The 15,148-nt window shown below is 42.0% G+C and overlaps 1 protein-coding gene across 1 annotated transcript; it reads left to right on the plus strand.

Annotated features, from left to right (window-relative positions):
- Positions 1 to 640: 640 nt before the first annotated feature.
- Positions 641 to 13,381, plus strand: LOC115168453 (renin). Its single transcript, XM_029723761.1, has 9 exons — positions 641 to 810; positions 2,258 to 2,411; positions 2,552 to 2,675; positions 10,133 to 10,251; positions 10,473 to 10,669; positions 11,747 to 11,869; positions 12,213 to 12,357; positions 12,471 to 12,569; positions 12,753 to 13,381. Exons 1-9 carry the CDS (start codon positions 734 to 736, stop codon positions 12,912 to 12,914), a joined length of 1,200 nt encoding a protein of 399 aa, XP_029579621.1. The 5' UTR covers positions 641 to 733; the 3' UTR covers positions 12,915 to 13,381.
- Positions 13,382 to 15,148: the final 1,767 nt, after the last annotated feature.

Here is a 15,148-nt window from a genome sequence, read left to right on the forward strand (position 1 = left end):
TGGATTAATTCATCATCTGGCAAGACTGGGTAATCCCTGTCAGCATCCTTCTCCTATTTCCCTGTCCCCTTTAAAGCTTCTCCCTTCTCTGCATTGTCTACATATTACATATGAGTATCTGGCAATCATTGGTTTCAGATGTTACAGCCACTGGCCACATATAGATTAAATGCCTTTGTCACACCATTCAATTCGCCACACCATTCAAGTATAAATTGACTCCTTTACAGGTTTCACAGGGCTCGTTTCTGTGTCCTACGCCTGGGTAATCCAAATCAGCACCCTTTCCTACTCCTCTATCCCCCCTAAAGCGTCTCCCTTCTCCATCCCCTCCCTCCCCCACCCCAAGGCTCCCACTCCTCTTCTCACAGGCCTTAATCCATGTTCACCCTGCAGCCGTGATGTAAACCCAGCCTGGTCAGAGAGCTCTCTCTCTCGCTCTCTCTCATCCCTGCTTTCTGTCTCCAATCTGTTCCCAAGGGTCACAGTTCACATCTCACTCTGGGACCTGTTTATCAAGGGAGGGCTGGGTGAGGTAGAAGGGAGGGAAAGGGTTGGTGGACACTTTTAGGAAAGCTCAGAGCTGGTATAAAAAGAGTAGACAGAGAGGGGCCAATCTTTCAGAAGATCAGATGTACAACTAGCTGGTTTGCCTGGAGGAACGGTACAAGGAAACACAAGTTAACTTCACTAGGTTATCTCCTCGCATACTCCTTCACACTCCAGGGTCTCCATGGCCCTGCTGATGCAATGCTGGGTGTGTGTGATTACTCTGTCACTGACGATGACCACCAGCCATGCCTTACAAAGGTAAGGCCATCTTTTTCTTTGTGTTTTTATCACTGTATGTTGTCTACTCTGTAATGTGTAATGAACCTAAATGCTATGGTCCTGATGGGGTCAACTTGGGGTCATGATAGGGGCTGCACCAAATGTTTGATGTATTATAATTGATTTTGCTTCTGCTGTATTAATAGAAGGGGAAGGGCTATAAGACCCCCTCCCCCACTACATTTATAGGGTCCTGAACTACAGATTAGCAATATATATTAATTATAAGGTTTAATATTGTTCCACAGTTATTTTCTAGTCTCTGCCCCTTATAAGAAACGGTCTGAGAGATGTGTGAGCTATTGCAGTCAAACAGGGTGTCTGTGAAAGCGCCTCAAGGCTAAAAGAGATTCCTAGTCACAGAACCCTACAGGGGAGTGAAAGAGACAAGTCAGACATACCACTATAAAGCAACTTGGGGAGTGAAAAATGACTGCTGAGCCCTTAGAAAACACTGGAACTATTGTTCTCTCCTGCAAGTTGTTATAACTGTATATGCATGGTCTCATGAGTAGAAGGTTTTGACGTAGGCAGTAACAGGAGTTGACTGCAAGCATATTAAAAGCAACTTGGACGTTTCCTATTTTGCAGAACTCAGAAACATCAGTTGTATTTTTGATGTTTGATCTTTGACTTCTGTCTACAGCTGTATTTTGATTAAAATGTATATGATTTATAAGTGCACATTTTGAGTAGTCCTTATTTGTTAAGTAAATAACGGAGCCCGGAAAAGTGGAACCAACAGTCCTACTCTGCAATGTGTAATGAACCTAAATGCTATGGTCCTTCTCTGCAATGTGTAACGAACGTCAATATGAAATTATTTATGGTTAGGAATTAAATAACTTACTGGGATTATTTTCTAATTAAATGGTCAAAAATAAAACAAAATAGCTTCCTAGCAAAGAGCAATTTCTCAATCAATAATTTTTCGAGGACTGTCTGGGAGTGATCTGAGTGGGGAGCGGAAAACTGAAAACTATTGGCAGAGGTTTGGAACTCTATCTTATTGGTCTATTATCTTATTTACCAGGCAGGCCAAAACTCCATCCCACCAAAATAGACAAACATTTATTTTCAAACTGCTCTTAAAATGAAAGGGTATTAACCTAATTTTCCCAATTTCACAGTATTATTCCAGCCTCATGGTGTGGAAATATTTATAAAAAGCAGGAAAACCATGTTGTTGACTGCTCTGGGTCGTTAAACTAGACAGTGAAGAAGCTTGAATAAATCAATTGAGTGTGTATTTTTGGCAGAGCTGTAGAAACAACGTTTACAGACATGGTGACACATGGTCTCATGTTAACAATGGTCCATGATTGCAGAATGCATTGTATACCCCCCAGTCCCATCCCACCCCTGCTCACTTCCTATGTATCATTCTATTGGATGATCTTTCCTCACTGTCATCATATCTAATCAGGATCAGTCTGAAGAAGATGCCCTCCATAAGAGAAACCCTACATGAGATGGGCGTGTCCCCAGCGCAGTTATTCGCTGAATTGGCCCAGAAGAGCAAAGATGACCTCTCCCCCAGCAACGGGACAGCCCCCACCCCCCTCACCAACTACCTGGATGTGAGAGACACTGCACTGACCACCCATACTGTAGATGCAATTGACATGGAAACATTATGTTCCAAATGAGAGAACACAAAGCACGTGCCAAACTGAGTTGAGTAAATTATTCATTGCTGCTTCTTCTCTCTGCTCCTCAGACCCAGTACTATGGGGAGATCAGTATTGGTTCTCCTGCCCAGATGTTCAACGTAGTGTTTGATACAGGCTCAGCCAACCTGTGGGTGCCCTCATACAGCTGTTCCCCTCTCTATACTGCCTGCTGTAAGTACAGAGCACACACCCACACACACATTCAGAGACGTCATGTCCATAGGGGGCACAGGGGCAAGTGCCCCCTCAGATCTGTCCTCTTGGAAAAACAATGTTGTTTCTCTGTAATACTACTAGCCACCTACACATTTTATGAAGTTGGCTTTAGCTAACCCAGATAGGTTTCCCAACCTCATAACTAGCTACCAAGAAGCCAACAATCAAGTTAGAGTAGACAGCTTATCGAACTACACGTAACTTCCAAAATAAAGGAAACACAGGGATGCGACACAATTTTTCCACGAGAAATTCCATAATTTGGTGTTTTGTTGATGGTGGTGGAAAACACTGTCTCAGGCGCCACTCTAGAATCTCCCATAAGTGCAAGGGTGTAACTTTCACTGGGGACGGGGGGGACTTGACCCCTCCCACATTCTAAAATTGCATTTTTGCCCCCCCACCCCACCCCAGTTTTAAAATTGCACTGTGATACAAAAAGTGGCATCAGTGTGCTTTAGGACAGCTGGATTTAGGACTGCGTGGACACCAGTGTGTACGGACAGTGAAGGCAAAGCTATTATTATAGGGCCAGCACGGTGCTGTTGTCTGCAGCTGCCGTATCTGTGTGTTGCACTTTTTCTCTGAGTTATAAAAGCAAGCAGAGCAGAAACTCGCTTCTCTTTATTTGACTGACGTAGCTGGCAAGGTAACTTTTGTTTGACTTAACAGAAAAATGTTTATTTATTCACAGTGCTGAGCTAGTAGTGTAACTGACATGTAACGCTAGCTAATGTTTCATTCTCTCTCGACTGAAGTTCTGTCTGAAGAAAATGAACTAGCTAGCTTGTAGCTACCACAACTAGTTCAGCTCTAGCCTCTAGTTGTCTGTCACATAGCAGCATCTAGCAGCTGTTGTGTGTATGGAAATGTTTGTAGCCTTTTTGTTCCGTTTCAACAGAAGTAAATTGACTAGGCTAGTTTTTGCCAGTTGATGTACCATTAGAGCTAGCTAGCTCACTAACTTTACTATTATTTTTGCCTCAATCACGCTAGACCTGAATCAAATGATGCGGCCAAACTGAAGACCAATATGGTGACGTTTTTTTACAGCGCAATGTGAGTTTTTATTAGTCAGTATAGCAATGTAACGGCTATTGATCTGTCAGTTTCCATAGCTAATTCTCTACTTTTCACATGGACACGGTATAAACAGCTCTACAGGCTACAGTGTCATGGTGCACAGTCAGTACACAACACTATGCTCATCATGTCTTAGCAGGATCAGATGGTGACAGGTGTCCCAGCAGGGTCAGACAGCCAGGGAAGACCAGTCTACAGAGCTTAAGTGAATTTTGCAGTGTATTATTATAACAATCAGTGAACGGATACAACATTAATGTTTTTGTTGATGGGTAGGCTGTAGCCTGGAATCTGGGAATAATAGTAATTTCAATTATTGAACCATTGATTCTATTCTTGGATAATATAATGTATAAATGTACATCATGGTAATACATTGTCATGCCTCTGAGTAGGATCAGATGGTGACAGGGGTCTCAGCAGGTCAGGCAACCATGGGGAGACCAGTCTGTGACGACACTGAGGTTAACTTTTTTTTGCAGAAACAACATTTTATTAACACTGGACAAGCCGGAAGCTTCAGAGATTGAAACTATTTTAAGGCAGTGTAACAACCCTGTAAAGTTGATTTCTAAACTGGATCAATGGTTGATAGAGGCTTTTCCCGATGACACAAAACAGGTCAAACAAAAACGTGAGGAAGACCTGGGAGGCACTATTGATAATGATGAATGTATACAGATATGTCATGTATATAATCTCAGACATAAATTACTGCAGTTTAAAACCATCCATAGAACATCATATATACTAGTTAAACTTAATATCATGCACTCAGAAATATAATTCCTCTGCTGAAGGTGTAAAACATAAGAGGACATACTGTATTTGAATATGTTATGATCTTAATTCCCTTGTTACGGGAATTAAGTTATCAATGTCCTTAAAACCTCTCTGGGCTAGGTGGGACGTTAGCGTCCCACTCTATTCAACAGCCAGTGGAATCGCGTGGCGCGAAATACAAATACCTCAAATGCTATAACTTCAATTTCTCAAATATATGACTATTTTACACCATTTGAAAGATAAGACTCTCGTTAATCCAACCACATTGTCCGATTTCAAAAAGGCTTTACAGCAAAAGCAAACCATTAGATTATGTCAGGGGAGTACACTGCCCAAAATAATCACAGCCATTTTCAAAGCAAGCATATATGTCACAAAAACCCAAACCACAGCTAAATGCAGCACTAACCTTTGATGATCTTCATCAGATGACACTCCTAGGATATTATGTTATACAATACATGCATGTTTTGTTCAATCAAGTTCATATTTATATCAAAAAACAGCTTTTTACATTAGCATGTGATGTTCAGAACTAGCATACCCACCGAAAACTTCCGGTGAATTTACTAAATTACTCACCATAAACGTTGACAAAATACATAACAATTATTTTAAGAATTATAGATACAGAACTCCTTTATGCATTCACTATGTCAGATTTTAAAATAGCTTTTCGGCGAAAGCACATTTTGCAATATTCTGAGTACATAGCTCAGCCATCACGGCTAGCTAATTTGACACCCGCCAAGTTTGGGGCAACCTAAACTCAGAATTACTATTTGAAAAATTGGATTATCTTTGCTGTTCTTTGTCAGAATGCACTCCCAGGACTTCTACTTCAACAACAAATGTTGTTTTGTTCGTGCATTCAGGTCACTATCCAAAGGGTAACGCGCGAGCGCATTTAGTGACAAAAAAATTCAATATGTTCCTTTACCGTACTTAGAAGCATGTCAAACGCTGTTTAAAATCCATTTTTATGCAATTTTTCTCATAAAATAGCAATAATATTCCAACCGGACAACGTTGTATTCATTCAAAGAGTGAAAGAAAAAAATGTCAAGGTCTCGTGAATGCGCATCTCCAGTCTCTCTGTCACCAGGCAGTCCACTGACAAACTCTGCTACTGTTATCTGCCCAGAGACAGGAGACGCATCATTCCGCTTTCTGAAGGCTTTAGAGAGCCAATGGAAGCCTTAGAAAGTGTCACGTAACAGCACAGATACTATATTTTCGATAGAGATGCAACAGAAGGACTACAAATTGTCAGACAGGCCACTTCCTGCTTGTAATTTTCTCAGGTTTTTGCCTGCCATATGAGTTCTGTTATACTCACAGACACCATTCAAACAGGTTTAGAAACTTTAGAGTGTTTTCTATCCAAATCTACTAATAATATGCATATTCTCGTTTCTGGGCAAGAGTAGTAACCAGTTTAAATCGGGTACATTTTTTTTATCCGGCCGTGAAAATACTGCCACCTATCCCAGACAGGTTTAACCGAACTTCAATTTAACTACTCAGTTTGTACACCAGAAGTTGTAAGGTTCCGGTTGCAGGAAACAGACTGAGACCCAGTCTACAATGATCAGAACGTTTATTTACGAGAGCTCTAAAATCCATACAATGCACACAGCCTTTTATATTGCACATTTCGTCATACAAATACCACTCCTCTTCTCTAACACTGATGATGCAGTTTACAAACTTTTCTACAACACATACATTGTTTATCATATCTTGCACCTGGGACGTAATCTACTATAGCCTCAATGTTTCTCCCCTCCCCGGGACAGGGAGACCTTCTTCTTTTTATCAGTTCCTCCGTGGTCACAAGTTGTTTGCTGTCTGTTAACAGTTCTCCTTCTCCTTGAACATCTCACGTACATTGCAACATATTAAAGTCTCAGCTTGTCCCATGCACACACATTAGTACATTAACCTTATAATCACTCGGTTATACATTTTCAGGGTGAAATAATTTTGTCAAACCTTTAATCATATAATTTCCATTACACCCCTTCTCCCTGTTTTTGGTTGCTAGGAAATGTTGATACTGGAGACTGTTATCAGAAAAAACAGTGTAACCTAGCATTAATGGCTAATGATGCATTGCCATTAATTGAAAGGTTGGTTATCCTAGAACAATGTCACAATGGATGGCAAAAATGTCAAGTTTTGCATCACTATATTTGATTTATTACAAGGTTAAGGGTATAATGTGAAAATGCCAAAAGGTCTGGTTGCCTTATATGGAATACTCTATGACAAAATAAATACATATATATTGAAAACATTAGATTTTTTTTTTGTCAAGCTGTCGCAAATATATATTTTTTTCATGAAACATCTGTCTGATTTGCACCTGTCTCAGTGGACTAATGCATTGAGGACTCCGGGGTGACGCCACAGTCCAAGAATATGGGGATTGTGTCTCAGATGCACAAGGAACGTCTCTCTCCAGAATGCGCTCTCTCCCGCCATTTCATGGGTTCATAGTTTCATAAACTTAATTGTGTGCATTGTTCACTGTGTCTATAAATTCCCCATTACATATATCATAAGTACTAGTTTACATTTATCGTTAATTGCTATAATTTTTAATCTGTGACGTTTGTTTGGTTATGGTAATTTATTTTAATGCATTCAATGTATTATTATAAGTCATTTACCATTTTTCATTGTCGCAGTGTCTTGAAGAACTCACAACCTATGCTACACTTGTGAGAAACAAGTTTTTGTTTATTTCATTCCATTTATGAGGTTTTGTCAATTCATTCATTGTCTTTTGTTTGAAATGCTCCAGTCAATGGTGAGTAAGGACGCACACCTGATTACGCATATAGAAGTAGGACTAGTCTACCTGGCCTGCGTGCAAATGTAGGTCTTTAAATGTGCCCATTTGGGGATGTCTGATAGTATTTCTAATTGTCTTGACTCACCACCCCTAATGAGCTGTTGAGCTTCTCAAAGTTATTTTTCTTCACCTTAAACAGCAAGTAAATTAAGTCTATTTTTAGAATCAATTGAGAATGACAATAGTTCCACAAAGTATTTGAACAATGTACAGTTGAAGTCGGAAGTTTACATACACCTTAGCCAAATACACCGAGCCATGCCATACACCGAGCCATGCTAGCATACTTTGTGCCACCTCATATTTTTGGGGTGCATGATGGCCCTACACACATGCACACGCATGCGCACACACATGCAAACACATTTTAAATATTTTATTTTAATCCACTAATCAAATTTACAAAAAAAGGATCCAACCAATTCAAAGTTCCCCGTATGCATGGCATTCAAGGATACAGAAAGCACTCCTCCAACCGGCGAGGTTGCCCACGACTGCTGAACTGAACAGTACCTACCCAATAGCTTTGCCCTAGTTTTTGTCAGGCCCGCAATCTGGAGGCCATGCACTGCAAGCCTGTGTACGTGGCCGAGACTGCCAAATATCAGAGCCTCCAGTTTGCACCTACACTCGAGGGTGTCCAAGCATGCCACAAGGGGCTGGTACTTATGCAGCTTCTCTGCAATTGTCACGGCTATCGAAAGGATCGGACCAAAGTGCAGCGTGGTTGTAGTTCCACATTTTATTAAATCCGTGAAACTTTTGCAATACACAAAATAACTGAATTTACAAAAACAACAAACCGTGACGCAGAGAGAAACAAACACTACTCAAAAGATAATAACCCACAAAAACCCAGGAAGAAAAACCCCTACTTAAATATGATCTCCAATCAGAGGTAACAAGGACAAGCTGCCTCCAATTGGAGATCAACCCCAACATAGAAATAGAAAAACTAGAACTTAAACATAGAAATAGAAAAACACAAAACACCCCTGTCACGCACTGACCTACTCTACCATAGAAAATAACCTCTTACTAGGGTCAGGATGTGACAGTACCCCCCCCAAACGTGCAGACTCCGAATGCAACAAACCAACAAACAAAAAAACACAAAACAAAAGGGAGGGTAGGGAGGGTGATAATTGTCTATGGCGGCTCAAATGCAGTCCACATAACCTTAACCTCCGGCATAGGAGGCAGCTCCGGTTCTGGGTGTACTCCCCGCTCCACCCGCTGATCCTTGCTGCTTTATTACCACCTGACCGTGGATCGTCGTCGAAAGACCCGGACTGTAGATCATTGCCGGAGGTTCCGGGCTGCAGGCCGCCGCCGGAGGCTCCGGGCTGAGGAGCGTCGCCGGAGGCTCCGGGCTGAGGAGCGTCGCCGGAGGCTCCGGGCTGAGGAGCGTCGCTGCTGGCTCCATGCCATGGATCGTCTCTACAGGTTCCGCGCCAAGGATCATCACTGGAGGCTTCTTACCATGGATTATCTCTACAAGTGCCGGGCCATGGATTATTCCTACAGGCTTCATGCCATGGTTTATCCCTACAGGCTCCGGACCATTTATTATCCCTCCAGGCTTTTTGCCAAGGATTATTTCTTCAGGTTCCGGGCCATGGATTACCTCTTCAGGCTTCGTGCCATGGAATATCCCTACAGACTCCGGGCCATGGATCATCACTAAAGGCTTAGTGCCATGGATCATCTCTACAAGTGTCGGACCATCGATTATCACTGGAGGCTTTGTACGTGGAGCAGGAACCGGTCTCACCGGACTGGGGAGACGCACTGAGGACCGAGTGCTCAAAGCAGGCACCGGCCGTACTGGGTTATGGATGCGCACTGGAGGGAGAGCGCGAGGAGCAGGCACAAGACGTACTGTGCTATGGAGGCGCATTGGAGAGAGAGTGCGAGAGACAGGCACATGCTTACCACAAAAAGCACGGGTAGTTGACTCAGGCCTCACCCCTGGCCCAGCCAAACTACCCGTATGCCCCCCCCAAATTTTTTGTGGGGCTGCCTCTCGTTTTTCCTAGGTAGGCTCCGATATCTATCGATTACCTGGCCCCAAGTCCAGTTCCTCCTCTCCATCCACTCCGTATGTGACCAGGTGTCCATTTCTGCCCGGGCACACCACTTGTTCCAGTCATGGTGGGTAGTTCTGTAGCGTGGGTCGTAAAAAGGGGACCAAGGCGCAGCGTGTAGAGTGCTCATTTCTTAACTTTAATGAAGACACTTAAACAAAACAACAAAACGACAGCCAACAGTTCCGTCAGGTACACTTGACAAAACGGAAAACAACTACCCACAAAAACCCAGGAAGAAAAACCCCTACTTAAATATGATCTCCAATAAGAGGCAACGAGGACCAGCTGCCTCCAATTGGAGATCAACATAGAAATAGAAAACCTAGAACACAAACATAGAAAACATAGAAAAACACAAAACACCCCCTGTCATGCCCTGACCTACTCTACTATAGAAAATGACATCTTACTAGGGTCAGGACATGACAGCAATGGCCTGCTACATGTAGCCGTCAAATGAGCAGCCCACTTCCAAAATGAGCACGTCCCCCTGGCTCCCACACACACACACATAAAACCTGTATGTTTAATTGCTTCACCAGAGATAAGGATGTTCCTGGACGATTATGACACAATGACCTTTGAACTCACAGTTACCCACAACAGATACGACGGTTCCAAGTCCCGGACGCACATCAAGAACGGGACAGGTTTCTCCATCCAGTATGCCTCTGGAAACGTCAGGGGATTCCTGAGTGAGGATGTGGTTGTGGTCAGTGTAACGTTACACCACTCTAAGAAAATAATCTTCGTACCCTTTCTCCTCATATGTTTCCTATCATCCCTTTTAAACATGCTTTTTTGTGATCAAGATGGGAATAATAGTAGACATTGCCCATACGTACTGATCTACCAAAGGATTATCTTACTAGAGGTTAAACCTGGATCTAGGTATTGAGGGACAATTTATATCTTACTCTGTGCATTCTCCAGGTGGGTGGCATCCCAGTGGTCCAGGTATTTGCTGAGGCCACAGCCCTGCCTGCCATCCCCTTCATCTTTGCCAAGTTTGACGGGGTCCTTGGGATGGGCTACCCCAACGTGGCCATCGACGGCATCACCCCTGTGTTCGACCGCATCATGTCCCAGCACGTCCTCAAGGAGGAGGTCTTCTCTGTCTATTATAGCAAGTAGGTGATTTCACTGTCACTGTTCATATAGGGCCTGATTCAGACTTGAGATAAGTAGACTTCTTTTTACTTAAAAACGGCTGCATTGGACCTTTATCTCAATATCAAATAATTTCTAGGTACCAATTACGTACCTTACTGTGATTGTTTTCAAATTGAAATGGTCAATAAGAATCAAACATAGCTTCTTAGGAAAGAGACATTTCTCAAGCAATAATTTAGCTAGGACTGTTTTTAAATGGTCTGAGTGGGGAGGGGAAAACTGAGAACTAGCTGATATTGGCAGAGAGGTTTGGAACTCTATTTCTTATTGGTCTATTAACTAATTTATTGCCTGGCGGTGTCACCTGGCAGGCCAAGACTCCATCCCACCAAAACAGGCAGAAATTTCCTTTTCAAACAGCTATTACACTAAAGGGGCATTATCATAATTTTCACAGTATTATACCAACCTCCTTTAAGTCCATGTTTAACAAAATATTTGCCTACTTTAGCAATGTCACTGTATTTCCAGGCTAATATTGTGAAATTTAGATGAAACAGTCATTACCCACTGGGCACGGATGTCATTTCAATGTCTACTTTTGATTTACATTTTGTTGAGTCCAGAGGAGGCTGGTGGGAAGAGCTATAGGAGGACAGGCTCATTATGATGGCTGGAATGGAATCAATAGAATGGTACCAAACACATGGAAACAACGTGTTTGACTCCATTCTGTTGACTCCATTCCAGTCATTACAATGAGCCCGTCCTCCTATAGCTCCTTCCACCAGCCTCTTCTGGTTGAGTCATCAACTATCGTGAATTCAATGTGAAATCTTATGTTGATGACTTTTTGCAAATCCAATCAGTTTTCCACATTGATTCAACATCACAAAGATTTCTTTGGTTGAAATGAAGTGGAAACAACACTGATTCAATCAGGTTTTGCCCACTGGGTGGCCCCCGTTCAGAATGACTGAGCTTATTACGACTTTTTGGCACCACTAAGGCAGAGGGCAATGGCATGATGCAACCGATTGATGAAGATGCAACCTATGAATAGTAATCTGGGCAATTTGTTTTTCTTCTCTCAGGGACCCAATGCACAAACCAGGTGGAGAGCTAGTGATGGGAGGAACAGACCCAGAGTACTACACTGGTACCTTCAACTACATGGGCACCAGTGAGGCAGGAAAATGGGAGGTCAACATGAAAGGGTGAGATGTGACAGCTATGTGTGTATGTGTGCATGTGCAACAGTGGAGGCTGGTGAGGGGAGCTATAGGAGGACAGGCTCATTGTAATGCTAGAATGGAATAAATGCAATGGTATCAAATATATGGAAACTACGTTTGACTCCGTTCCATTAATTCCAGTCCAGCCATTACAATGAGCCCGTCCTCCTATAGCTCTTCTCACCAACCTCCACTGATGTGCAAGTTGTCTGTCTGTTTCTGTCTGTTTGTTTGTTTGTTTATCTGTGGGTCAGTATATACACATTTGCCTGTGTCAATGAACTTTACATGTGTATGTGTGTGTAATTTTCTCTCTCTCTCCCAGGGTGACAGTGGGGGAGGAGATGCTGTTCTGTAAGGAAGGCTGTACGGCAGTGATTGACACAGGCTCCTCCTACATCACAGGCCCCGCCTCCTCTGTGTCTGTACTGATGAAAACCATTGGAGCCACAGAACTGGCAGAGGGAGGGGTATGTACATCACAGAGCCACAGACTGTATCTTTATTGCCTAAAGAGTCTCTTAACTAACATCTTACCTTACCTTATGGGTGGAATAAGACGTGTTGTTTGTTCTCCTTTCAGTACACTGTAAACTGTGACCTGGTGAAGTCCTTACCCAGTGTCACCTTCCACCTCGGAGGCCATGAGTACTCACTCACTGAGGAGGACTACATCTTATGGGTAAGTAACGGAAATTGGCACAACTGGGATATACTGTACAGATACAGGGCAATTGTCATGTTTACCTTTGTAGCTACTATGTCATGTTTACTTTGTGTTATAGATGTGACATGTATGTTTTATAAATGCTAATTTATGGAAGTCTTTATCAGTATTTTTTTATGATTTGCTCTCCGTCTGCAGCAATCTCAGTTTGGAGAGGACATCTGTAGTGTGACCTTTAGGGGTTTGGATGTGCCGCCTCCTACTGGCCCTATCTGGATCCTGGGAGCCAACTTCATCGCCCGCTACTACACAGAGTTTGACCGTCGCAACAACCGCATAGGCTTTGCCACAGCAGTCTGACAGGAGCCTCTGCGTAGCCACCAAGCTTTTACTCTCTCTTGCTCTTACTTCCTTCATACTCTCTTTGTCTCTGTTACTGTCTCTTACAATCAGCCTGTATTTCTCACTTACACTCTCTTACACTCTATTATCGCGTTTCTCTTTCTCTCTCTTTCTCTGTCTCTTTATCACAGGGCCTGCCCTTTGTCCCCATCATTTTACACTTCTTGCATTCTGCCATGTCAAGTCATCATTTTGAATTCAATCTGTTCCAATTGCACTTTTCACCTCTTATCACCCAATCAGAATACATCTTTGTTTTTAGTTGACGATCATTGACGTGCAGCTAACAACAACTCACTTATTTTGTGTTATATATCATATGGCATGCTGATGTCATAGTTAATTTTTTTTAACAATCCTCATGTAATATCACTGTCTACATTGTCATGATGTAACAAGAATAAAGCTTGTTTATTGGAAATGTCTATATTATTGTTATTGTCTGCAGTCAAGGAATTTTGTTTGCAATCTAAGTTCTGAGAATGTCTGTTTTTCATCAGGGGAAACTCCAGCAGAAAACAAAGTGTTCCTCATTCACTGACCGCAGAAACACGAGCATCTTAATGTCTGTACAGAAATAAACTATCCAGATGTCTTCTATTTTGAGTCACAATATTAATATGATTTATCCTCTGAAGTTGAGCTAGAGATGAATTGATATCAGACAGTGTTAAAGTCCTTAGTTCTGGCAGGCTTTGGTCTACAGAGTGTGGATCTAATGTGGGAACTGATGGCGTGAAAATAGCACACACTGTATGTGTAGGATCCAGGGGTGGATGTAGAAAACCGGTTGAGTGATTTATCTTCTGTTCTGCTGTTCCCGCCACACTGAAGATACCTTTCACAGCATAGTGTCGTCTCTCTCTCTCGTTTCTCTGTCTTCTCATTCTCTTCTCTCTATCTTTTCTCTCATTTCATTCTCTGTCTCTTCACTCTCTCCACTCTCTTCTCTCTCTTCACTCTCTCTTTTCTCTCTCTTCATTCTCTCTCTTTTCTCTCTTCACTCTTTTCTCTTCATTCTCTCTTCTCTCTATCTTATCTCTCTTTTCTCTATACCTTCTCACTTTCTTTTTTGTCTCTTCTCTCCCTCTCTCGATTATTTGTTTTCTCTCACCATGTGCCAGCTGGCTAGGTCATTATTTATAAAACGTGTATGAGCTAGTGTATTTTTCCACAACATTTGTGGACAAATAAAAATTGTCTGCCCACCATTCATACTGGTAAGAGGGGTGAAGCAATTCAACTTCAACAAAACTTAACATTTACTGTAATGTTGAGTGATTTCTCTGAAACTAAACAGGACAGGATGGAAATGTCCCATGATGTCCTCAAGGAAACATAAGGCCATTTCAGTGTACATCTCAACCACAAAGGTCAGAGGTCATGATCAATCACAGGTCGGAAAGGTCACACAACCTGTCACTGGAGGATGACTTTGAAAGCGAAACCTGCTCTGCAAACAGAATTACCGGAAGACAGACTTTGTTCTTCTTGTATCTTTAACCTCCATTATAGCTAGTAGACACACAAAGAGATAAAAAGACAATAAATGCAGTCATATTTGTTGCAAACTGTTGTGGAGTTATTTTCAGAGGGAAAGTCCGTCCGGTGATGTGGGGTATAAAGAATAAAGATACCTAGACTGGAAGACGAACAACAATTTCCTTGTCTTCATCCCGGCACATCCTTGAATTGTTCACTAAGATGTTATCTGGAAGGTTCACCTTAACCTTTGAGGTTAAGGTGAAGATACTAGCACTGCTACTTTTAATGCTGGTACTTTTGAACATACTGTACAAGTATTCTCTCTACATGACTCTACAAAACATCTCCATTTCATTTAGCACTAGATCTGTAGTGGCTTTAGAATGGAAGCACATGTTATGTTTTACATAATTCTATGTTGAGGAGGAATATCGAATTACCAAAGGTTATTGTCAAGTATTTCCTGGAATATGCTGTGTTTATGAACTGTGGTCTGCGTTGAACCTAAGGGACACAAACCATGTTCCATCTGACCAATTCTCACAGTGGCATCATAAGGATTTGAACAGGAACTGTATTTAACCAATAGAACAGGTAATATGCATCTTGCACTTATTGTACACTATACTGATAAAAAATATAAACACAACATGCAACAATTTCAAAGATTTTACTGAGTAATAAATTCATTAGGCCCTAATCAATGG

This window comes from Salmo trutta, chromosome 30 (genome assembly GCF_901001165.1).
Source record: "Salmo trutta chromosome 30, fSalTru1.1, whole genome shotgun sequence".
NCBI lineage: Eukaryota > Metazoa > Chordata > Actinopteri > Salmoniformes > Salmonidae > Salmo > Salmo trutta.

Coding starts and splice junctions, on each gene's coding strand:
- LOC115168453 (XM_029723761.1), top strand. CDS start 734: ATGGCCCTGCTGATGCAATGCTGGGTGTGTGTGATTACTCTGTCACTG. Junction 2,676..10,132: donor CCCTCTCTATACTGCCTGCT/GTAAGTACAGAG, acceptor TTGAACTCACAG/TTACCCACAACAGATACGAC. Junction 12,570..12,752: donor AGGAGGACTACATCTTATGG/GTAAGTAACGGA, acceptor CTCCGTCTGCAG/CAATCTCAGTTTGGAGAGGA.